This window comes from Notolabrus celidotus, chromosome 24 (assembly GCF_009762535.1).
Source record: "Notolabrus celidotus isolate fNotCel1 chromosome 24, fNotCel1.pri, whole genome shotgun sequence".
Lineage (NCBI taxonomy): Eukaryota > Metazoa > Chordata > Actinopteri > Labriformes > Labridae > Notolabrus > Notolabrus celidotus.
This window is the reverse complement of record NC_048295.1, coordinates 4,744,398-4,768,267: the sequence shown is the minus strand read 5'-3', so window position 1 is coordinate 4,768,267 and position 23,870 is coordinate 4,744,398. Positions and strand designations below refer to the sequence as shown.

The 23,870-nt window shown below is 43.4% G+C and overlaps 1 protein-coding gene across 11 annotated transcripts in view; it reads left to right on the top strand.

Annotated features, from left to right (window-relative positions):
- Positions 1–333: 333 nt before the first annotated feature.
- Positions 334–23,870, top strand: part of LOC117808245 (partitioning defective 3 homolog B-like) — a 140,549-nt gene continuing 117,012 nt past the window's right edge. For 8 of the 11 annotated variants that reach the window (XR_004630192.1, XM_034677874.1, XM_034677875.1 and 5 more), the window contains exons 1-3: positions 334–825; positions 1,747–1,818; positions 8,016–8,117. Coding sequence is in view for 10 of the 11 variants with exons in the window: in XM_034677874.1 (XP_034533765.1) it covers positions 709–825; positions 1,747–1,818; positions 8,016–8,117 (291 nt within the window). In the remaining variant the exon portion in view is untranslated. The other 3 variants (XM_034677878.1, XM_034677877.1, XM_034677876.1) reach the window with 3 other exon arrangements.

Below are 23,870 nucleotides of genomic sequence, written 5' to 3'. Positions count from 1 at the left end.
ATAAGAGTTATTGATCCCAGGGGAAATTCAGTTGTTGCAACACAGACATAGCAAGAGTAGAACAAAAAAAATACAGGATAAATAGAGAAAACTATTTAATAAAGTAAAAAGTATATATATATTTTAATCTATTTTATTCAAAGTATATTAAGTTTAATTTACAGACAAATTTGATATCCTTTGGTCTTTTATTTTATTTATTACATTATAGGTACACATAAAACCTCTGAAACAGTACTGAATCTTTATAAAACATAATTATTATATCATTTAATTATTTAAAGGTATTTGTAATGCATTTATTTTGCATAAAGTATTACTAGAGTGCAGCAGTGTGAGTGGTTTCCTGGAGGACAGGAGTCGCTGTGATTTCTTCCTGGTTCCTGCAGCACTTTGTTTTGTTTGGGTGGATCAGCGCACAGCTCAGCATGACAGAAACTCTCACTCTGCAGCTGTAGTCACCTTTTTCCTCCACTTTTAAACACCTTGTTACCTGAGAATATGTCGTCTGCTGAAGTTTTCACCCCACAGCCTGACTCGGTGAAGACGGACTAGTGAGTTCTCCGTGATTTCATCCTGACCTGAGACACCTGTTGCTCCAGTTTCGACACACAGGTGCCACAAAGGGAGCAGCTCCGGGTCGGGGAACACTGTACACTTGAGTTAATATCTGAACTGTCTCTGAAGCTATTGTAGATTACAGTTAATATGAAAGTGACGGTAACTTTCGGGGATACTGCCGTGGTGGTTCCCTGTAAAGCTGGATGGACAGTCCGGGATTTAATCGATCAGGCGACAAGGAGATACCGCAGGATCGTGGAGAAGGTAACCCTCTTTAATGAAAACTTAAACTTCTTAACCTTCAGGGGACTTCACTTTAACACTGTGTTCACTTAAAGTTCATTTAAAGGTGTTCTAACTCAGTTAATCTTCACATTTTGTACGAAGCAGCGTCCACAACCTGGCTGATGTCCGGGTCACGTGACAGGTTTGTTGTATGACGTGTAGCGTTAGCTCAGCTGTCAGCTCAGCTGTTAGCTTAAATAAAACAATATGTCATAGTATTCACATTCAAAAGTACGTATTTAGTGAGCTGTATTGGCTTATTTACGTGGTATGTACAACCAAGGCTCAATAATAAGTGTTATTTCTGTAAAAAAAAAAGAGTGTTTGTTCATTTAATTTAATTTTTAATTTAGCTTTGTAATGCTAGCTTTACATGTAAAAGTTTAGCCAGCAGGTGAAGCTAATTAGCATAATACTTAGTTATGCTGGCTTATTTACGTTGTATTTACCAAAAAGGCTTGATAATTAATGTTATTTCTACTAATATTGAGTGTTTTTTATTATTATTTTTCCATTGCTAGCTTTGTAATGCTAGCAGGTGAAGCTAATTATCATAAAACATTAATATTACTCCACTTGCAGTTGCTTTCTCTCAATTTGTTAAGCTTTTTTGGCTCATAACTCCTTATAGAAAGGGATTTATCAACCTTTACTGTTACATAATGACAAAAGAAAATTAGAAACACCTGCTTTGGTGCCTTTAAATTTTGGTTTTACTTTATTTTGACTTTCCTGAGTAAATACCATGTTTTTCCAGAACAGGTACAACATTTTATCTGTCATAAATGTTAACTTAGTGAATTTTAGAGCATTAGCTAAGGTTCAGACTTGTTTGATATGTCACATTATTCGAAAACTTTCAGTATTTCTTGCTTCATCTGTTCATCCTTTTGCTGGTAGGAGGTAGGAGGAGAGGGAGAAAAAGAGCTGAGGACAGGAAGAGATGAAGTGCTCTGGAGGACAGGTTTGAAGGTGAGGGACAGAAAAGGTAACATAACAACTTTGGACTGTTAAGTTGAATGTCATAGTTGTTATTTAAAAGAAGAAGGCCTTTAAAATGCTCAATGTGTCCAATATTATGAGTCTGCAGAGCTGCAGGCTGCAGGTTAAGGACCGCATCTCTAGGAGCTAGGACAGTAAGGGTTAGGGCAGGGGCTCCCAAACTTTTAAGCCAGTGACCCCCAAAATAAAGGTGCAAAAGACTGTCGCATGAAGTAATTGAATGTTGATTCATATTCATATTTCTTTTAGCTGGTCTGCAGAAAATGAACCTCCTTGATTGCACATGACTGTGTTTGCCGTGCTGCTGTGAATTAACCTCCTGTTACTGATGCTTTTGTTCACTTAGGAATCATCTGGCATCAAAGAAAGCCAGAAAACCTTCTAAACATTTGTATTTGCAAGGTTTTATTTCAATTTCAACTACTTTTGCTGTCAATATTTGTACAATAGTGGGTCAAATATGCAATTTTAGATTACTTAAGATACACAAACCTCTCTGGGAGACATCTTGCAATTCCCCCCTCACACTTTGGGTACCACTGTGTTAGGATTAAGGTCTAAGAATCATATCCATACATGTATCTAACTAACTAGTATGCAAAAACCATGCACAGTCATGGATCTCTCTCTCCTTCCCTGTAATTGCGTGTGATTTGATCGATTTTTGCCGCGAAACAAACTGTGCCTCTCCTTCGCCATCTCTAACTTTATTTAATCTTTGTGCCACTGGCTGCAAAATACGTGCAGGAAAAATGAGCAGAAGGGTGTGTGTCTGTCATATGCATCAAACTTTTCTTTGGTGCATTTGATCCGATGTTCATACCCGCTCTTATCTGCGGCCAGATGAACTCTGAGAAATGAAGAAGTAGACGATTGAAGAGGAAGCATAGACATCAACAAACAATGCGCTATCAGGAAAATATCCCCTTGTGCACAATGAGCAAATTAAAGCGAGCTGTTTTATTTACAGGCGTAGAGAACCGCTGCTGTAGTTTGTTGTTTTCATGCGACTCTTTTGTTGCTTTGTTTTGAATTTCCCACAAAGAGAAAGATATAAAAACCCCGGTGTTCTGCACCCTGATGTTGCAATCACTTGAACATAAATCATTCTGCCGAAGTGACCTTTTTATTAATCAGCAGCTTTGTGTGTGTGTGCTGTCCCAGTGTGATAGTGTGCTGCGGTGTGTTCCAGCTGCAGCAGCGCTTGTCTACCTCTACAATGGCTCCCTGTTTAAGCGCCGGTATCTCAGCGGGCAGGTGGAAGTTTACTGTTTGATCTCCTCAATGTGGCCGCAGTCGGGGAGGTGCAGCGTGGACAGGAGGCTTTGTCCTGTGAGTGATTGGGGATTAGGATTGGTGACAGGCCTGGGTCTTATCGGTTGGCTGGTCCCCCCTCTCAGAGCTACTCGTCCAGGTGGCAGGAGGCTGGCACGTGGCGGAAGCAGTGGTGGAGCTGATTTCGGTGGCTACACACACACACACACACACACATGCAGAGGAGTTCATCTTGCTCCCCTGAGCTGTCTCGTCTCTGCCCCTCTGACATCCACAGCCTTCGCCCGGCGGTCCCTGTTGATCCTCATCGAGACATGCTGCGGTGCACAAGCTGAAGTTGGCTAAACGCTGCTGTGTGATCAGAATAAACCCCGGCCTCTGATTGCTTTTCACAACGCATGATAATTAGGCGCCGTTCCTCCTCAGACATTGACTCAGCATTCTCTCGCCTCTCCTTGTAATAAAGGCGGATCCTGATGAGGACAGTCCGGCTCTGTATCTGTCAGAGGGCTGAATGGATCTGACCAGCTCCTGCCAGCAGAATCCACTTAGTGCCCACATTAACCGCACATTTCTCCTCTCCGCTGACAGCAAGGACAGTGTCAAAAACCTGGGTTTAATCACGTAGGGTGTGTGTGTTGTTTTATAACCGTGCTGAGCAGGCTTCTGCACTGTGCTTTGCAGTAATGGCATGTAGACTTTCTTAATTAGCAGTTTATTTTAATGTGATCTCAGCTGTGACTTTGTATGTGTTCAGCTGTTTCCGTCTCCTCTGGTGAGAAAACAATATCAACAACGCCTCTGTTTGCTCTGACGCTCTGCGTGCAGAACATTACTGTTGATTACACTCAAGCCTGATTTATAGAAGTGAGTGCATGTGCTCTCATCATGGTGGGAAACGCTTGAGCTTGCAGAGTTTCTGCACATTGAACCAATGCAATGTGTAGTCATCTTGGTTTTTGGGATTTATTTATCGATACACTGACGCCAAATATTCGAAAACAGGCTTGTTAGAAAGATCGGCTGTAGTTTCAGACATTGCGGTGAGTTCGACTGTAGCTGTAACAAGTTTGCAGACATAAGTTGGCCGTCGTGCTGGTTGCCGTCATTCTGATGTTGCTCATTTGTCTGATGTTGCTCATTTGTCTACGTAACGGTAAAAAGTCAAAGGTTGGATAATTGATGATGACCTTAACCGAGTAATGACTAATGACTAATTCTCACATTTAAGAGACGTTCTTTGGATTTCTTGCGTTGTAATTGATCATCCATTCATCCCAGCCCTCTTCTTCTCACCTGTGATCAGGTAGAATAACCGCTGACTGCCCTCCCTGTGTTAGTGCAGGACTTTAGCCTGAGGGACCAGCATGGAGCCTGTGACTGCTCTCCGTTCTCAGGAGAATCTGTCTGTGGCTGTCTCAACTCTCCGTCTCACTGTGCGTCGGCTCAGATTACAGCCCCCATACCGACTCTCTGCTGACACCTGACAGTGCACTAACACCACTGAGAGCTCTCTGCCCTCCTCCTCCTCCTTCTTCTGATGCGTGTGGGAGAGAGAGGAGTCGTCCAGTGTGGGTTGGTAAGTGCGTCAGAACTCAGCTATGCAAAAGACATTTTAAAGTTTGATGTCATGTCTCAAACACGCCGTCTTTCTTCTCTGAGAGGTTTCAGACTTTCAAACTCTCCCCTTCATGACACATCTGTAATTGTGCGTAACCTAATTGTGTACTATGTTACACTTTTAAGTCCCTGAGGGGAAATACCTGCCCAGTTCAGAAACCAGTGGAGCTACAGTGCAGCATACTGATGCTGGGTGTTCACTGTTTCACTGAAGGGCATGGTTGCAGCGGATTCCTGTCGGCATGTGACTGAAACGTAAGGAGACATCGTGACGTAAGAGGGAGACAAGGTTCTGTATCGTTTTCGTTTACAGAGCCTCAACTTTCAACTAACGAAAAGAGAGATCAAATTCGGGACTTAGATTTCAAACAGGAAGTGATGCGAACAAGCAAGTGATCTATCATCAGATAGTTTCAGTTTTCACCTGTGCACGTGAAGGTTTATCACACTCTGGATTCAGTACTTCTCATGTTCTTACACTTTTTTCTGGTTGTATCACGCCTTAGCTTTGTTGTGTAAGTTTTTGCACTCCGTCTGCCATCCCTGCATGCTTTGCATATTTGAAATCTTTGCAACCACATTTGAGTGATAACTGCCTGAAAATGTCCTCCTTGTGAAAGCTGAAGAGGGAGATATGGTTGAGGACTCGTCACAGTTGAATGTCAGCGTCTGCAGAGGTCAAGTCGTCTCCCCCCCTTCACAATAAAAGCCCTTCACAGCCTTCCTCCCCCCTGACATGAAGACAGCGCCTCATCGACACGTTCATTAAAGACATTTTGTTTTTCGTCACGGCTTAATCCACGCCGTCCTCCTTCAGCTGTGTAATTACACATTCTTCTGAGGATCAAAGTGTGAAATAGCACCCCCATCACCACCACCACCTCCACCACCGCCACCAGCGCCGAGTTCAGCTTCACTAATCGCTCCGCCATTCTGGAGTGGTGTCATGTTTGCTCACCAGAGAGGGAGAGGAAGGAGAGATAAACGGTGCGGGACTTAATGGTGTAATTTGCAGGGAATTTACTCTTCTAACTGTCACGGTAATTCTTCTCCTCTCATGACTGACTGACTCCTGACTCCTTTTGTTTCTTCATTTCACCAGAGGAGTCCGGGAACTCAAAGGGGAATTAGCGGGGATTGACAACAAGGGGACTTCAGAGGAGTGTTATAGATTATTCCCCCTCTGTAGAATCATACATTCATCCCTTTTAATGGCGAGTAGAAAGTGTGTTTCCCCGAGTCTTGGCGGAGGAAACTGAAGCTCAAGTGTGCCAGGTGTGCTGAGGCCTGCAGAGGTGATCTTAATTAACACTTAGCCATTGTTTTTCTCTAATCCAGGCATGTGAATTAATCCTCTCCCCTGGAAAAATCGCACTAATGCTCCTTATTTCCTAAAGGTGTGTGTGTCTTAATGTGCTTATGATGTGATGTAATCGAAAGAGAGCCAATTAGCGCCCTTCCCTCGTCTCTCTCTCTCTCTCTCTCTCTCTCTCACACACACACACACACACACACACACAGATGAGTAAACAGTGTTGGTGAGAAGAATGCCGGCTGCAGCTCAGGTTGGACCGGTTTTTCTGGCGCTCTAAATGCTTTGCCTGGACGTCTTGGCTCCAGCTGCTTGTTTCAACATCTCCCTCCTGCACATGCCGCCTTGTTCATAAACATTATTTAGAATAATAATAATAATAATCTTTATTTATATAGAACTTTTCAAGACAGGGTTACAAAGTGCTTTAGAAATAAAATAGAAACTAAAAGATAATTAAAGAGAAAGTCTTTAAAACAATCCAGTAACATCGAACTGCTTGTATCATAAAGTCTTCTAGAAGCAGCACTCTCTCCTGTAAACACAGAGGACTCCAGGAGGGATGCTGTCACACTGCCCTTCATTCTTTTGTGCTTTCCCCCCAGGTGTATGCTGGGAAATGATCAGACAGTACGTGCGGTACAACGTGATACAAAGCAATTTGACGAGTCATTCAAATTAATTTTCCTGCCCCCAAAACAGACACCTTCAGACTTCTTCTTGTGTCAAAGCATCACTTCAAAACAAAAAGACTCTCCAGGAAATGCTGATATTTACGCTTCATCGATATGCAACAAAATCCGGCAGCTCTAAAGTCTTTCATCGGCCTCTGCAGCGTTGGATTGCACGCCTATTTGCAATTCTGCAACGAGCGCTATGTTTTGAATCTCTTCTGCAGATTCCTCTCCTCTCTGGTCATCATGGGAACTTCTGAAGAAGGAGAGGTTGAATTGTCAGGCTTTCATCCTGTGATTGAGAGTGAGCATTCTGTCCTGAGAGAATGGACTCGGCTGAGGCGGACGCCCTTTTTGTTTTCACACCGGAGAAAGAGCAAGCCCATTCACGACCATGAGACCTCTTCTAGCCTCTGACATATTGTTTATTGGGTCGTCCTGCTCCTAATGGGACTTTTTCTGCTGCACACATTGTTAGAAATGATAAGGCATGTCGGAGACGTCTTTCTTTGGTCTTTAAATTACTTTTAATAGAAATCATGGTGAAAAAGAAGCAAATATTTCTCCAGTTCTTTATTTCTAACTCTCAGTTTATCCTCATCCTTATCTTTAAACTTCACAGCAGCACTTCTCTTACAGATAACGTTGTTGCATGGAGGAAGAATCCGGAGCACAAAAAGAGGAAGATGCCATTGTTCATGCAGTTCTCAGTTCTTGTGTAAATAGTCCACTTTCAGTTCTTGGTGCCCTGAGGGGCGTGTTCGCTCCGACACTGAAACCAGTCAGGAATGTGCCCGCAGCCGCCGCCGCTGTTTCCCACAGACCAGCAGAACTGGAAAGAGTTCCTCTCCTCGACTCTCCCGCCACATTCTGACATTCTTGTGTACAAACTGTACTCGAGGTCAACCTGGTGTCGTGCATGTGCAGGGGGATGTAGGTCATGGTTCTTGCTTTATCTGCAGACTGAGAAACCTGCTGCACGCCTGATCTTAACACATCAATCTCCATCATCACAGGTGTACATAATAAACCTCTCTTGTCCCTGAATTGTCTTGTGGCCTGATGACATCTTCAATTTTCAGTCTTATAAGCCACATAAACAGTGTCAAACTCTTGCTTTTTCTCAAGGAAAACATTTATATTTAGCTTATCTGATAAAATTAATTTCAATTAATTTTAGGGATTTTTTGCAAATTTATATTGGTATATTTCCACATTGCTCAGTCTGTTAAATTAATATAATAACTCCTGCATTGCAATTAATATTTTTGGTGTCTTTTCTGCAGGATGGGGGGACTGCAGTGAAGACCCACCACTTGGAGTACATGGACGGAGGGATTCTAGACATGGACGACATGCTGAGTGATCTGGTGGAGGACAGAGACAGGGTGAGTACTAGTCAATGCACACAGTGAGCTCTGTGCTCTCTCTAAATCCATCCTTAAATGACCGGTTAATCTAACTTTACTTTGCCAAATGATCTGCACAGCCCAGAGACTTAAACCAGCTGATTACATCAGTGTTCATTGTTCACAAGGTTTTTACTAAAAGCTGAATGCCTAGATCTTTTAAAAAGTAACTTCCCAGTCGTCCGGGCCTTTTTTAAAATCTAGATTGCTGCTGAAGTGTGAATAAAGCCAGATCTCACTCTGTTCCTTTACTTCTTCTCACCTGGTCTGTAGTAAAGTAAAAGCAGAGTGGATTAATCCTCCATCTTTAGCAGCATTTAGAGTCTGGTTGTGGATTTATTTCCCCTACAGCTTGGCAGAGAGACAGGACGTCTAATAAAGAGAGACTTTGTAAAGCTTTGGTTAGCTTGTCATTTGGTGTTCGACGTCTAAACAAACAAAATGTGACAAAAAGAGTTTTCCTCCGCTCGCCAAATAAACCCTGATTGGATCCAATTGCATCGTCATTCGCTCCATATGTGCTCGCTGAGGAATGTATTCTCCCTCCTGCTCCTCAGACAGAGAGGGTGAGTGTGCTGTGTGATTTAGCTGTCATGTTCATTCTCTCCTCCCAAACATGAAAGGACACAGTTTTAAGATTGAAATCAAATCAGCCGTGTGCAGGGAGGGAAGTTCTCCGAAACAGAAGTGATGTACCGTCACAGTCTGGAGCAGGCGGTGGCCCAATTTCTACACACGGAGCAGATTTCATTCCTCTTGCTAATTTCCCCCATAATGCATTCTTAAGATGTGCTAATAAACCGCCTGAAATCCATATTCATAAGCTGCGAGCTCAGTGGAACGCTGAATTATCAACACTTAGTCAGAGAAAAGCCAAAAAGGAATAATCAGCTGATTCTTCCCGGCGCTGTAACAATGCTTGTTTTAAACTCCGGGAACAATAGAGTGCAAGTTTGGCAAAATCCTCTTTGTGGAAAAAAGAGGACGCTGCTAAATAATAGATGTGTAAACTCCAGCAGAGAGCTTCATTTTCTGGGATGATGGAGTTATAATCACAAGATCTGCGTCCTATTTGTGCACAATTGAGCGAGTCGCAGATTTTAATGACTCATTTTCCCCACCTGAGTGTCACAGATCAAATCCAAACGCGCCGTTTGATCAGATTCCTCCGCTAACAAGTCACCCTGACGTCGGCTTTCTCTCAGCTTCTGTTTGGTGATTAGGGGACTCTGCTGAGCTTCACTCCAACCTGCGGCGCACGCCAAAAGGAAGCGTCCTATTTACCTTTTTTTGTGTCTCTCTTTCAGCTTTCACCCGATTCTCCCAATGCCCCTTCCTCTCGCTTTCATCACCCTCCTCATTTCATCCTTTAGTTTTTGCCGCTGATGAAAAGATAGCAGACGGAAAAAGGGAAGAGCGCACGTGATCCTCAAAACGTGCCACTCATCCGACTTATCTCCGGGCCTCCAACACGCAGATTAACGAGCAGTGCCTGGCGTTCTTGATTAGTCTGACTTCCTTTTGTTTGTCTACGTTTTTATTTCCCCGCCGCAGCTGACAGATTCTATCTTTAGTGCTTTTCTTTCTTTTTGTTCTGTTATTACGGCTGATGCTGTTTCACCATCAATCATACTGGAGTGGCCCCATTGTGAAGGCCCGCCGCCGCACAGCATGGGCCCTGTGTTACCCGTGGATGCTAATGAGAGATAATGGTCGACTATTTGTACGCCTAGTGGTTAGCCTAGCCGCGAGTCCAGACCTCTTTATCTGGGCCAGCCTACGACCATTATTCAACACGCACACGCTCTCTGCTGTGCCAGGCTTGTCGAGTAGCATGTTACGATATCCTGCACGGAAGGAGCGCCACTGGTGGTTGATGAGGGCGGAGATGAGGGGGCGGCTGTGATTTGATTACAGCTCTGCCCCCTGCATCTGTGCAACACGCATACACACTCCGTTCATTAGCGCCCCCCATCTCGAGACGCCGGCCACCAGCCCTCCTCATGAATATTAATACCAATCTGATGAATGTGGAGGAGGCCGCGGGGTGTGGGCTAAAGGTGTGACTGCATTTACACAACAGACGCTCGCAGACACAAAGGAGCAGAGAATAAAGAGAAACCTGCAGGTCAGCGTTCAGCCGATTACTCTCCAGGAGCTTTTTGACCTTTTACTCCTGCTGTACTTTCTGTCTGTGTGTGTTTGTGTGTGTGTGTGTGTGTGTGTGTGTGTGTGTGTGTGTGTGTGTGTGTGTGAGTGCCTCGCAACTCGGAGATGACAGTCGCACACATGGTGGTTAGAGTCGCTGGCCTTTCAGATACTCCTCCATGAGCTGATCTTCATATGAGGCCGCAAGTTTCAGCTTCACCAGCTGCAGATAAGACATCACTTAACCTGCCTTTACTTCCACATGCATGCATGTTGTGGAGTGACACACACATTGTTGCATGCATGTGACTGTTATTTATGATTTAGCAGGTTTTTTGGGGGGGACTATTTTGTTAGACTCAGTCAGAGGCAGACTTCATGAACAAATATGAAAAAAATAGAAAATAAATTCCATAGTTTGAAAGAGAGAGAGACAGAAATAATAGATAAATACAAAAAAATTATAAATAGAAAATGACTTGTTTTGTTAATTTAAAAATGTTTGGTGGTTTATTACAGCAGACACATGAGGGTAGTTTGCATGAAAGTCTCACACCTGTGGGTGCAGAAATCCCTGATTGAAAGAGTGAAAATTAAAGATGTTAAAATTATACTGTAGCTGCTTTTCCCTGCATACCTTCTGCAGCACATTATGGTCTTATATGTGGATGTTAGGGAGAGAAATACAGGGATATTCTTAGTATGCTACAGATTTCTGCAGAGCTACAAGATCTTGATTTGTCAGGTATCACATCTGTTGCTTTCACCCTCACTCCTCCGTTTCCTCCCCCTTTTTCTAAAGCAGCTAATAACAGATGTCGTGCTTTAACTCGACACACTCAGCCACCTTTACCTCCACCAGAGCTGTCACTCTCTCCTATTCACGCTGCTTTAAGGTCCTGCATTAGCTGCGACCCGTATGTCTCTATATGACACAGGAGCTGTCAGGCAGGCTTTCCAGAACACCAGGTTTGAATGTCTGAGCCCTCAGGTATATATAACATACATGACTGTCGCTGTTTCCAGGCGACTTTTGCAGATTATGCAAAGATGGAAACGGAGAGAGAAGCTTTATTTAAAGGCCTTCTCATCGTCTTGCTCTCAAACTGAAATTGCAGCTGATATCTAAATGTTCTATCCGTGTGAGTGTCCTCTCTTGTCACGTAGGTCTCCTCCAGAATGGGAATTAAACTCAGGGTGCATAACGTCTCCTCATAAGTGGACTGTCACTCCTCATTGCATGTGCACAGAGACACACACACACACACACACACAGACCTTGTAGTCGAAAGGGAAAAAACACATAAAAAGCTCAACCTTCCATCCTATGCAACCAAATGAGAAATCTAATTTCATGGGAAATTTAATAGAAAAAAAAAACTGGAATGATTCCCTTCATCTCTCTTTAATTAGCTCTTTTTAATCACCGCGCTTACAAGGCGTCCACGAGCCTCCTGTGCAGCCTCTGGTTTGCCGGAATGTAAATGGTACGGCTGCAGATCCCAGCTGATCTCCCTCTGAAATGTCAGAGCTTGATTACGAGGCCGTCTCCCATCATCCATCTCTCCTCTGCTTGCATGTCACAGTGCGAGAAATATGGAGCAGCCACATGGAAATGTGTTGATGGCATTTAAAGTAGGTCTGTGGTCACGAGCATCTTCCGTATCCTTTAAAGAGGAAATGACACCTTTTTGAGTAACGACCTCATAAGGGAACTTTTGCACACTTCACTTTGCAAATTGAAAAGATGTGCATCAGAGGGCTGTGTCTCTTCCTTATGTGTTTATTAATTAACAAAGTTATAACATCCACCAAGTAGAGAGCTCAGAAGTGAAGTTGTATAGTTTCTACTTCCTGTGCAACATAAATCAGAAAAGGTGCTGAGATCATTTAACTGTTGGATGCATTGCTTTTCAGTGAATCACTCATATGTAGGAGGGGAATCTGAATCAAACCATCATCCTCTTGACAAATATCTCAAAGATTTGTTACAAGCTTCAGATTACAGGTAAGTTGATATGAAGAATGAGAGGTGTAGTTTCTTTCTGTGGTGGCTCTTGATGCTCTGACACCAGCCTCAGTCCACTTCTTGTGAAGCTCTCCAAAGGTCTCAACCTTTCATGACAATCCTCTCCAGGCTGCAGTCATCCCTGCCACAATTTTCCCATCCCCTTCAGGACACCAGTAGCAGCAGTCTTTTGAGGTAGCGACTGAACTTTGACAAGATATACAGATGCAATGTGTTGCTAAATGTTATGTTAAATAATGAATACATATCAGTAGGTTGAAACCAATTAAAATCAGAGGAACAGATTGCATAACAGACCAAATAAAGTTCAGATCTCAAAGCTCTTCAAATTTAATATCACCTCTTTGCGTTTTATTCCCACCTGTTACAGGAGAAGCCTTTGTGTGAATCATGTCTGATTTAATTCGTACCATGTCAGGTGTCGGCGCCTCAGACAGGTGACAATAAGGCATTACTTAAAACGTGCTAACCCACTGGAGAAAAAGTTTAGTGAATGGGACATGATTGCGAAAGCGCGAGACGTCCTGATTAGCCTTTGATGCTCGGTGACATCGCGCTGCCTCACCTCCACTCCCGACATTCAGTGCAGCGCGAGCCGTGTTTGATTGGCATCTGAATAGTCACATAACTCCGCGCGCTGTCTGAATGGGCAGTGATGAGCGGGAGCATGAGGTTCAAGTGCGCTGATTAGAAAAATGGCATGGCAAAGCGAGGCAGGGGTTTATTTTTAGCACATTTCACAGACAGTGCTTTATGTAAGGCACGGAGGAGAGAGGGAAAGAGCACAAAAGTGATAAAAATGCAAATATAACAGCAACAGATGATTAGAATATTCACTGTCCAGGCAAAGTGTGTCTTCTTTTACCTGGAGAGCACAGTGTTGATCATTAACAAGATTTTTAAGTGGAGCTAAATTTCTTTAGATGTCTCTCTCTCCAAACTAAAGATATCTTGTCTTCTGAACTGAACTCTGGGGGCTGCAAGCTGAGTCACCACAAACTTTGCCTCCTTTTTTCTTATTCAACAAACTGTGTGTATTGTAGTCTCACGAGCCGGACTACTTTGGACTTTATTTCGAACTTGTTGAAGGTCGTATTTGTCGTGCATATGAGCTTCCGATTTGCCGCAGAGATTAATGGAAGCAAGACGAGGAAGTTGCTCAGAAGTTAAAGGGACTGCATTATAAACACAAGGCGTGGACAGTGATAGATTCTTACACTTAAATCTCCAGTAAACATACAGTTTATTGAATAAAGCGAGATTATCTCTGTGTCAGTCGGCTGCCTGCAGATCAGATCAGATCAGACTCAAGCGGCTGGATGTTTCGCCCGGCGGGATTCGGTCACTTGAGCTGATTTGATCTCATCAGCCTCGACCTTGATTCAACCCCCCCTCGTCTGAGCTCCACGACAGCTCTTCATCTGATTATATTCAATTAACAATACCCCCTGCACACACACACTCACACACACATTCGCTGAAACTCGGTTTGATTGTAATTATGATGAGAGAACTTGAGGATGGAGGAGAGTTCTTGCCGTGCTTGTCTGCTTTTCATTTAACTGCACGCGTGTTGAGTTCTCTCATAAAGTTGCACTTTGGAATTTTAATTCCTTCAGATGATCCATTGCTCTACCTTTTGACTTTGAATAATGGCACCTCTCCAAAGTGATTTATCAGCTCAGTGAAGCACCAGGCTGGGTTTCAGTTAGGATAAGGCCCGTCTCAGTTTTCTCTGCGTCTGCGTGTGTGACTTATGGCGGCTACGCTCGGTCATCACGGCTTCAGATCTTGTCCTCTGGTGCCTCTCCCCCTGTTAATTACACAGACTCCATGTTGCCCTCTGTGTCACCATCACACCACCCATTAGCTCCTAATGGAGTGAGACGGTCAGGCTGTAACCCGACCTGCCTGCGCCTGCTGTGGTCGGGCAGGAGGAGGGCGGCTGTGTCGGGGCCAGAGGTGCACGGCGCTCGGTGGACTCGTTTTCTAATGACACGTGTTCGTAATCAGTGTGACAGGAGGGGATGAGGCATGAAGATGTGGAGGAGGCTGGCTGTGTCATGGTCTGTGTTTCAAATTATGTGTGTAATCCCGAGCTGCAGCTATAGGACCCAACAACAAACATATTTGCAGTTATGTTGACAGGTATGGGTCGTGTGTCTGAGTCATTAGAGTGAAAAACGAGGGCAGAGCTGCAAGGATCAATGAATGAATCCATCAACAGAAGCTAAAAACAACCAGATTTAATGCCAGATGATTATTTTGAACTATATTATAAAGGAATGTCAAACATTTGGAGGTTCTGGTGTCTTGAATATAAAGACGCAACGTACAAATGTTTAATATAGAGGTAGGTTTTTGATTGATTTTTAAACGTGTGAAGTCACAGAGTTGCAGATGTTTGGAGAGAGAGTTTGGGTGTCAATGGCAATGGCCCTATCCCCCCAAGAGGTGCCGTGCTTGGTCTTGGTGATGGGGGTCAGGAGTTTGGCGTCCAATGTAGGAGGTGGCGGGATGGAGAGTGACCAGATGATAGTGGTGAGACGGATGGTAGGAATTGTAGCAGCTGGCCATCTGTTGCAATGATCTAGAGGAACCACCGAGACAAGGGAGCTCAGGTATGAGGGGGCAGGAGCAGGATCTTGAAGTGGATTCGGTGCTTTAAGTAGGGACTCCACTTACCAACTAAGATCGGCATTTTAAGTGCAACATAAGCGCCATCTGCTGGCAGGAGTTGAGGGATGCACCCCATGTTTCTGATAGAAGACGTCCATTTTTCTCGGTGAAGGAGACATTTATTCATGTTGTTAGTTTTGAGAGAGCATCATCTTTACTTTATCTCCATGCAGCCTGTTCTTCTGGCATAAAACAAAGCCTGTCAGCTTCCTCCATTTGATAAAAACCCAGAGTCTCTGTCCTCATCGTTGTTACGCTGCAGCCTGTTTTGCTCCGTGTCTGTTCTCGGTACCAGCTCCCTCCGTTAGCTGTGATTTTGGCACAGAAGCCTGCAGAGGAGCTAATCACACCAGCTAATGATCTCTTATAGATCAACTTGTTTACAGCAAATCTACTCTCTGACCTTAGCAGCCTCACACCATCTGTTTTCCTACATGACATTGCCCCAGACGTGTGTGTGTGGTGTGTGAAAGCGTACTGTTTTCCCTCAGCTCACTCCAACTGCTAATAACTCAAATCAGCAGAAAGTCACACTCCCGGACGTGTGTGTGTGTGTTTGTGTGTGTGTTTGTGTGCAGCAGTGTGTGCTTCCACAGAGTCTGCAGGATAAATGTGTGTAGCACTGAATCTCTCTCATTTAGGTTGGAGTATTTAATGATTTCTGGTGCAGCTCAAACCACATCTGTGTCCTTTGTTTTGCACACGAGCACACACACTATTATTGTTATCATTCATTTTTGCGGCCTCTCGCTCTCGACTCTGGACTGATTGGTCTAATGAATAGAGCACTGCGAGCGGTAATGTGTCTGAATAGGCCACTCCACTCATTAGCCAGCCTACTCCTCATATAGGAGCGATGTATGGAAAGGAGGAGGTGTGGCTTTACCCATAGGAGGAGATTTATGATTTGAAGAATGTAATAACAGATCTGCATTCTTGAAGTTTATGTCTCCAGAAAAGATTCCAACCTGTGTTCCATTTAACTCCAAGTTTAACTCAAATTCAAATGCAGAGCTTCAACTATTAGGGATGGAAATTTGATACGTTTTTATTGATACCAACGGCATTATCGATTCTGCTTTTGATTATCTGTGCTGACAAAAATCAGCCTTTAAGTGTCTTTTGTGTCAACATATGAAACACAAACCTTCACTGCTCTTCTGAGACAGAGACACTCTCATTGACCGGTGTTCCAGTTGAAATAGTGACTGTGTCACCCTGCATGAGATAAAACGATAGATCCTGGAACCCCACCTCTACTGGATCGGGCTGGGACTGAGCCGAGGAAGGAAAGACATTTGTTGTTAGTTTTCTGGGGTCATAATCTCATGATTGAGTCTTTAAAGCACAGACTCTTCTGCAGAAACTCACAATTTAAGGAGCAGAGATATTGGAGTTGTTCCATCGTACTCTCAACAACGTGTACATGCTAACACTTCACCTCTATATATACAGATGGATGATGCTGTCAGGTGGTGTTTGGTCCCTGTGAGTCTTGCAGACATATAATGCAGCACAGATCCCCTGCTGTCTTAGATATCGAGTCAATAACTATCTAATAACTTGGGTTGGCAGTAACACATATGTTGATGGGTGTGAGAAAACCTTGCAGGTGAGGCAGCTTTTTCTCCCTCACATAACGCCTTCAGGCTTTGCGGGAAGTTGGCTTTCCATGGCAACACCAAGACACTGAATGCCAGGAATGTAAAGATCATTTATATACCAGCATGCTCAGCTGTGGTCTGAACCCGTGTGTTTACGCCTGGAGATGAAACCCGAGCTGAAAAACGGCATCTGGGAGACATTTTTTGGGTCATGGCAGCCCTTTGACCCAGAAATTGCTGAATTTAGATCACCGCCACAGAGAGAAACGAATGAATTATTAATATTTTTATGAATAGTAATAATAAAAAGAACAGATAATACCTTTACACCACCATTAATATCACTCCAAAAAGCTCCAGCTGCAGAAAAAAGGAAGGTGGCAGACAGAAAGAAAAAGGTGACGTATGGTTTGAAATGTCAAGGGAGGGCAGATGGAGGGAGGAGGAGGCAGCCTGTGGAGGAGAGAGAGAGCCACAGGTGAGAGGGCGCCAGCCTCCCAGCTCTGAGTTAATCACTCCTTCTATTTCTCTGTCAGATCCCGGGAGGAAGGAAGGAGGAGGAGGTGGAGGAGGAGGCGGGTGGTTGGAGGGAGCAGCTGGCCTTGCGGCGGCCACAGGGAAAAGAAAGCTGATTATTAGTCTCCGGCTCTTGACTTTTGGGGAAGAGAGCTGGAACATGAGTGTGATTTCCTCCTGTGTTTGTGTGTGTGTGTTTTCATGCACATTTATGAGGAAGAGAGGGTTATGAGTTTGTGTGTGCAGAGGGAGCTCGTTCCTGTGCGTGTTTGTGTGTCATGTCCACAGATGTGAAACCAGTGTAACCGCCGCTGATGTGTTTGCTCTGCAGGAATGATGAACGATCCGGTTTGATATTTGTGTGTAGCCGGTCGGAGAAATATGAGGCCTGGAGCTCCCCCATCACCCACCGTCCTCCTCCCCCTCGGCCTCTCGGGCATGTGTGATTTATGAAGAGTTTACCCTCTCCCTTTATGAGTGTGCATAAATAATAATGTGACTTGTCATGGTGCAGAGCCGGCACTGCAGTACCTCAGCTGGTGGCTCGCTCTGTGAGTGTGTGTGCACTCTCACATGCTCAATCACTGCAGCCAACAGGACAGACGTGAGTGTGTGTGGACGTGCAGTGAGAGAGGGAAAGAAAGAACGATAAGTCAACCTTTTCTTGGTACCTCGTTTGGAGTTAGTCTGAAAAATGAAGTGTAAATGATCTGGAAACCTGCGCCCGTGTTGTAACTTTGCGAGGCGGTCTGCGTGTGGTCATCTGTTTGTGTAGCTGGGAATCTCACATTTTTCTCTGCATGCATTCGTCTTTTCCTTCATCACCTGTTGAACATTCACACACTTTAAAAAATGGTCTGCATGATTTTTGCACACAGTTGGCATTTACTTGCAGTAGTAAATTAGTAGCTGGAAGAAACTTCTTACAATGAGACATTCCAGTGTGGTATAACAACAAACTGAAATTGCAAAATGTGCAAAAATGCACCCACCTTTTGCTAAATTTGAAGACTCATGTTACAAATTGACGTTTTTTATCAGACAAACAAAAGTAAAGATAAGTAGAAAGTGCCAACTCTTGAACAGATCATGCATTTTAAGATATGTACAATGTAGTGTAATCTTTTTTTACAGTAAAAGCTTAATTTTACACATTTTAATACCTATATTCACCTGAAAGTACCAGCAGTTTATCAAAATATTTGCACAATGATGCAAAAAGTGAACAAAACATAGATCACCCTGCAGCGATATTGGTTTCAAATAATGTCATGCACATGTAGTCGACTAAGCAGTCAAAACTTGTTCCTCAGGATGTCCTGATTTGACTAATTTCCCAGTTATTTAAACATATATTGACCTCAGCATCACAGAGTCTGCAGGTAAGCGTCGTCAGACTGGTTTGCAGAGTGTAGCTATAGATAGCAGAGCCAGCACCACCCACGTGATTTGCCCGTATGTTGATCTATAAATGGAGATAAAGTTGTATGCATACTGTATCTTGTTAAACTGACATATAACCACTCCACCAGAGCAGAGAGGAACCAGCACAGATATGAGGACGTTAACCTGCAAGGTGGTGCAAGCTCTGCTATCTTTAGATGCACTCAACAAACCAGTCTGACATCGTTCACCTGCAGACTCCCGTGTTTAGCTGTGTTAATGCTTCAGGTGTCATGTCACCTACGTAAAGAGTAAAGTCTTCTCTCCTGTGGTATTTCTGTTGAAGTAACGCATCGTATCTGGGTCATCATTTTCTAAATTAGCATGAATGCAAATGCTTAAAGCATGACTGAGAACAGGCGGTATTTTGTTTGGTTTGTCAGTGTTTAGATCAGTCTGTCTGCAGCATCAAAGACACGTTATGTTCAATGATGAAGCTCCGGCTGCTGTTTGGATCTGCTGGCTTCTCTTCAAACGGAGAGGAGACATTTAAAGGTTCACACGGTGACGTCTCTGAATATGAGTCATTATTCTGAAAGAGTCCCTCTCTGCAGCCTCCACAAGCTACATTATGCATTTGTTTTATATGCTTCAGTTCGTGAGTGGCAGTCAGCGTGTCTCTTTGTTTTCTTTTTTAATCTTACTCTCTGCCTCATTTGACTTGCGTGTGTGTGTGGGCTCGCAGCCAGGTGTGTGTGTGCTCCTGAGAGGTAATCCCTCACATCTGGTAGTGCGTTGTATAGATTCAGGCTGAAGTCGAAGCGGGATTAGCCTTGCTCTCACCGGTAATACAACCAATTTTCTACTTGTTTTAAAAACACAGGTCAAACATTCCTCTCGTGGCCCCCCGCGGTGCCCTGGAAACACGAGCGTCTGTGTGCACATGTGTGTTTGCACTGGCTGAGAGTACAGTCTGTGCCCTTGAACGTGGATTAGTTAACAGTATAGGTTTGAGTTCATGTAAATACATCTTTAGAGGGATGTTTGCATGCGGTTTTCTGGGTGCAAACATCACTCTAAAGACGCAGCATTCCTCAAATCCCTCAAACAGAGAGAACAGAGGTATACGTCTTTATTGTACGTGTTTGTACCTTCATTTTTACACTTCTCTCAACTCTTGATGTTGTCAGGTTTTAAAAGAGAAAGTGTCTTCTCTTCAAATTTATATTTTTGTCAGTATTTACCCGCAAACCTGATGTTACATAAAATTCTGTATCGCTGTAAAAACACCCTCTTTTGCAAGATCTGTAGCTTGCTCTGGCATTAGCGATCTTCGTCTTTGAGCTCAATGTCCTTTAAAGTAAAAGTGCAGAATCTCAAATAATGTCCACTTCTAAAGAGTTGCTCACAGTAATTGCTCTGAGATGAGTTGATTTCACATTTATTATACTGTAGTGTGCAGTAAATATATCATCCTTCCCTTCCAGCAGCTCTTGCTACAGAAATGTGTCACTAATTAGAATTACCTGCAGCTCTATTATAAAAGCAAATAACTCCCCTCAGCCACGTCTTAAATTGATGATGTCACGGGTATCAGGAGCTAAATTCCCGCTCAGCTGTGGCGACACATTTCAACCCCTTAAACCTGAGCACTGTCAATATTCATCACGCTTCACAGCCGTGGAGAAACCCATTCTCTGCACATTACGTCTGCTCTTTGTAGAGCGCCGTCTAATTCATTCATACGGAGGAAATCTGAAAACTCCACTTTTCCAAGCCACCTCAGGCGCTTGAAATTCAGAGAAGGTAAAACATTAGATCCATGAAAGCACTGATTTATAGAGCATGAGGAGTGTATAAGGGGAGGGGACTCTCCTGCTTACACCTACAGTGTGAGAACACAGGTGGAGGGAGGTTTAAAGTCTTCTGGGGTCCGATTTGGGGGTCATTAATGGAAACAAAAATCTAAAGTTGAGTTATTTACTGTCAGTATGATGTGCTGAGTTCATGTAACCATGTAGCTTTGTGCCTGAACCTAACAATGCTGACCATTTAAAGAGTGTTAAGCATTAGAGAGGAAAAATAGATGCTAAAGGGTACCTTAAAACAGACCTTACTAGGCTTATGAATGGGTGCTGAAGGCCCCCAAACAAAACCAGGTGTCAGAACAAGGAAAAGAGACATTAAGGGATACCTTGAAAAAGACACAAAAACAAACCTTGACATATTTGCTTGAGGGTACCATAAAGCAGTGTTAAAATATACAATATATAGAATTAGGAGGCAGGGAAGTCTGTCAAAAAAAAGGTACCTCATCCGTCCAAAATAGTCTCTGCAAACAAAAAAAGAGGAGTATGTGAGTCAGAATCTGTGTGTGTGTGTGTGTGTACTGTATATATGATTGCCTCCGTGTGTGTATGTATGTGAGATGATTGGGTTACCACCACACCACTGTCAGGATGCCGCGCCGCGATGCTTCTGAATTATGCATCTCTCGTTCAAAGAGAGAATGAAGAATAGTGTGAGAGGGAGAAAACGCAGAAGAGGGAAGCAGTCGTAAGATAAATGACAACAGCACCAAGCAGAGCATCTCAATAGACTGGTACCACACACACACACACACACACACACACACACACACACACACACACACACACACACACACACACACACACACACACACACACACACACACACGCAGCAGTGCTAGACAGCGATGAGAGAGGGGAAGAAAAATGGGTTGATTAGTACCAGAGAATGAAATAGGGAAGTGTGTATGTTTGTTTGTGTATGTGTGTGTGTGCGTGGGGATGCTTATGTAAAGGCTGGAGGCTTCAGAAGCACCAGCATGCAGTTGCGTTCGACTCAAGCAAGGGGGCACTGTTCATCCTCTCTGAGCGAGACGTGTGTGTGTCCACACTCTGTCTCAACCGTTTGTGTTTCTGTGTTCAAACAATGATGTTTACAGTGCTCGCTCGTCCTTTATTGCTCACATACGATGATTGTGTGTGCTGCAGTAAGCTAATTAATTCCTCGCAAGTGCATCAATTATTAAAAATACTCAACTGTTCCATCTGGGGGCTGCAACATGTAAACTAATGCACTGTTTACAGCAGCTGGGATAATTTCATATCCTGGCTGTGTGAAATTAAAAACCAGAATGCATGCAAACTCTGCATCTTGCTGTCTGAACGCAGGCATAATAATAATGTGTTTGTTTATTGATCGCAGTATTGAAGTGCTGTCTTTGTGGAGAGAGGGGGGGTCAAAGGTGAGGTTTGACTACAGCACAGCAGCCTCTGAAGGGGTCAGAATCCTGCACCGTACGTTTAAAGTGATGTGCATGAGTTTTCACCACCATACATGCTTTTAATATGATGACACTTGCAAAAGCTGCAGTGTTTTAGAGGTCAGTCATGCATGGCTGCAGGAGTGTAATCATGGAGAAGTCATGAAACACTGTAGCGCCCTGAAAAGCAGTTTTGGTGACAGTATGACTTTAGAGGGACTTCCACCGATCTGCTAACGGAGTGGATCCAGTGGAAGTTAACACATTGACTAGAATAGAATCAGATCTGGTGCTGTGACGATTTGTAGACCGATCTGGTAGAATTGGTCCCTTAGTTGTGTTGCATGACTTTGCATTGGCATGTAACCCTCTGATCAGTTGCATTTTGAGCTTGAAGAGAAGAGAAGAAAGTAAGGGCATGACATGCAACGGCCGAAACAATATTCTGCAGGAGCAACTGGCTGCAAAATCAGAGACACGCTGCTAACTGCAACACTTTCTTTGCACCTTTTGCGCTGATGCTTGAAGAGGAAGACCTCCAGATATTAAACTGACCTTCGCTTTAATAACTGTGAACATAACGCAGCATGCTTCTTCTATCTTCCTCTCTTACCCCTCTTTGTTCTCTTAATCTATCTTCATGCACACGTCTCTTTCAGTTGTTCGGGCTTGTTGACATGCATCACAGGAAATGTGTTTTAACTTAATGTAAGCAAAGTCTAAATGTACTCTGGCAGAGAGAAAAGCCATTTGATGTAATGTAGGTTAAACCAAAACAGAATCACAAGGCTTCATAATAAGCATTGGTTAATCGAAATTAAGCAAAATACTAATGTGTTATAGTCTTACAGGATACGTGTGGGTGGCTGTATTTTCTCCTCTCTGTAAAAATAAGTGTGTTTATTTTGCTGCACAGCACAGAGTGCAATATTTCCTACCTCCGAGCCCGAGGCGGCGTGTATGGGAATCCTCACAGACACAGTGTTTATCTCTCTCTCTGCTTCACGCATGGTTTTGTATACGCCTTTCATGTATATCATGATTATCGCTTTAGCTCTGCAACACACACACACAGACACACACTGCCAGTCTGGTCACGTTGGATATCCGCGCCATGTCCTGATTTACCGACGATCATAACATGACAATAAAAAGGCTTCAGTCATTTGTATTTGGCACAGGTATCAGTGTGTGTTTGTGAGTGTGTGTGTGTGTTATGGAAATGAGACATAGGGGTCACATTATTCAACAGTAGTTGACATGCAGCCTCCCCAGGTCCATATCAATATCCCCCCACAGACGCAGCAGGAAAAATAAGGCGATTTGTTACCTGGAATACTAATCGCAGTCAGCAGGGAGGAAACAAAAACCTTTGTGTTAAATAAACACACTGTGAACCATCAAGGTGCTGGGGTTACTGGGTCCTCTATAACACCACAGAGGAGCTGCGTTTGAATTTAAACCCTCTGTTTGCTTTAAAAAAAGATAAGCTTTCCCCAAGTCTCCTTATGGTATTTGCAGCTTTAATGATTGGGATCCATTCTGTGAAGATTGGCTGATTGATGGAGGGAATATTATCTGTAATGAGAAGTAAATAAGCAACATTTCTGGTCCTGCATTAAGCAAAATTATTCTGTTTCAACAGGGGACAAAAGTTAGAATATTAAAGGCTGAGTTAAATTACGGAAAAACAAAACAGAAATACAAATTCTTTTTAATGATCACCCAAAGAGATATGCAGATCGGAAGAGTTTGGAGAAACTTTTTTTTCACAGGGACTCAATGAAACCCTTAAAGGCCACAGCCGAAAATGAATGTAGGAATTTAAAATTCATCTGTATTTCTTAATAATAACAAAGTGGTAATAGTTTCTCTGTGAAACTGGTATTATTCTCATTTTATATTGGATGTAGGGTCCAGAATTAAAATACCATCAGATGCAGCGCGTTATGATACAATGCGATCCAATAAGATACTTTACGTTACATTACGATATGATAAGTTAGAAGAGGATACAATATGAAAAAATGAAAGAATAGGAAGCCTCAGAATACAATACAATAAGATGCTTAATGACACCATAC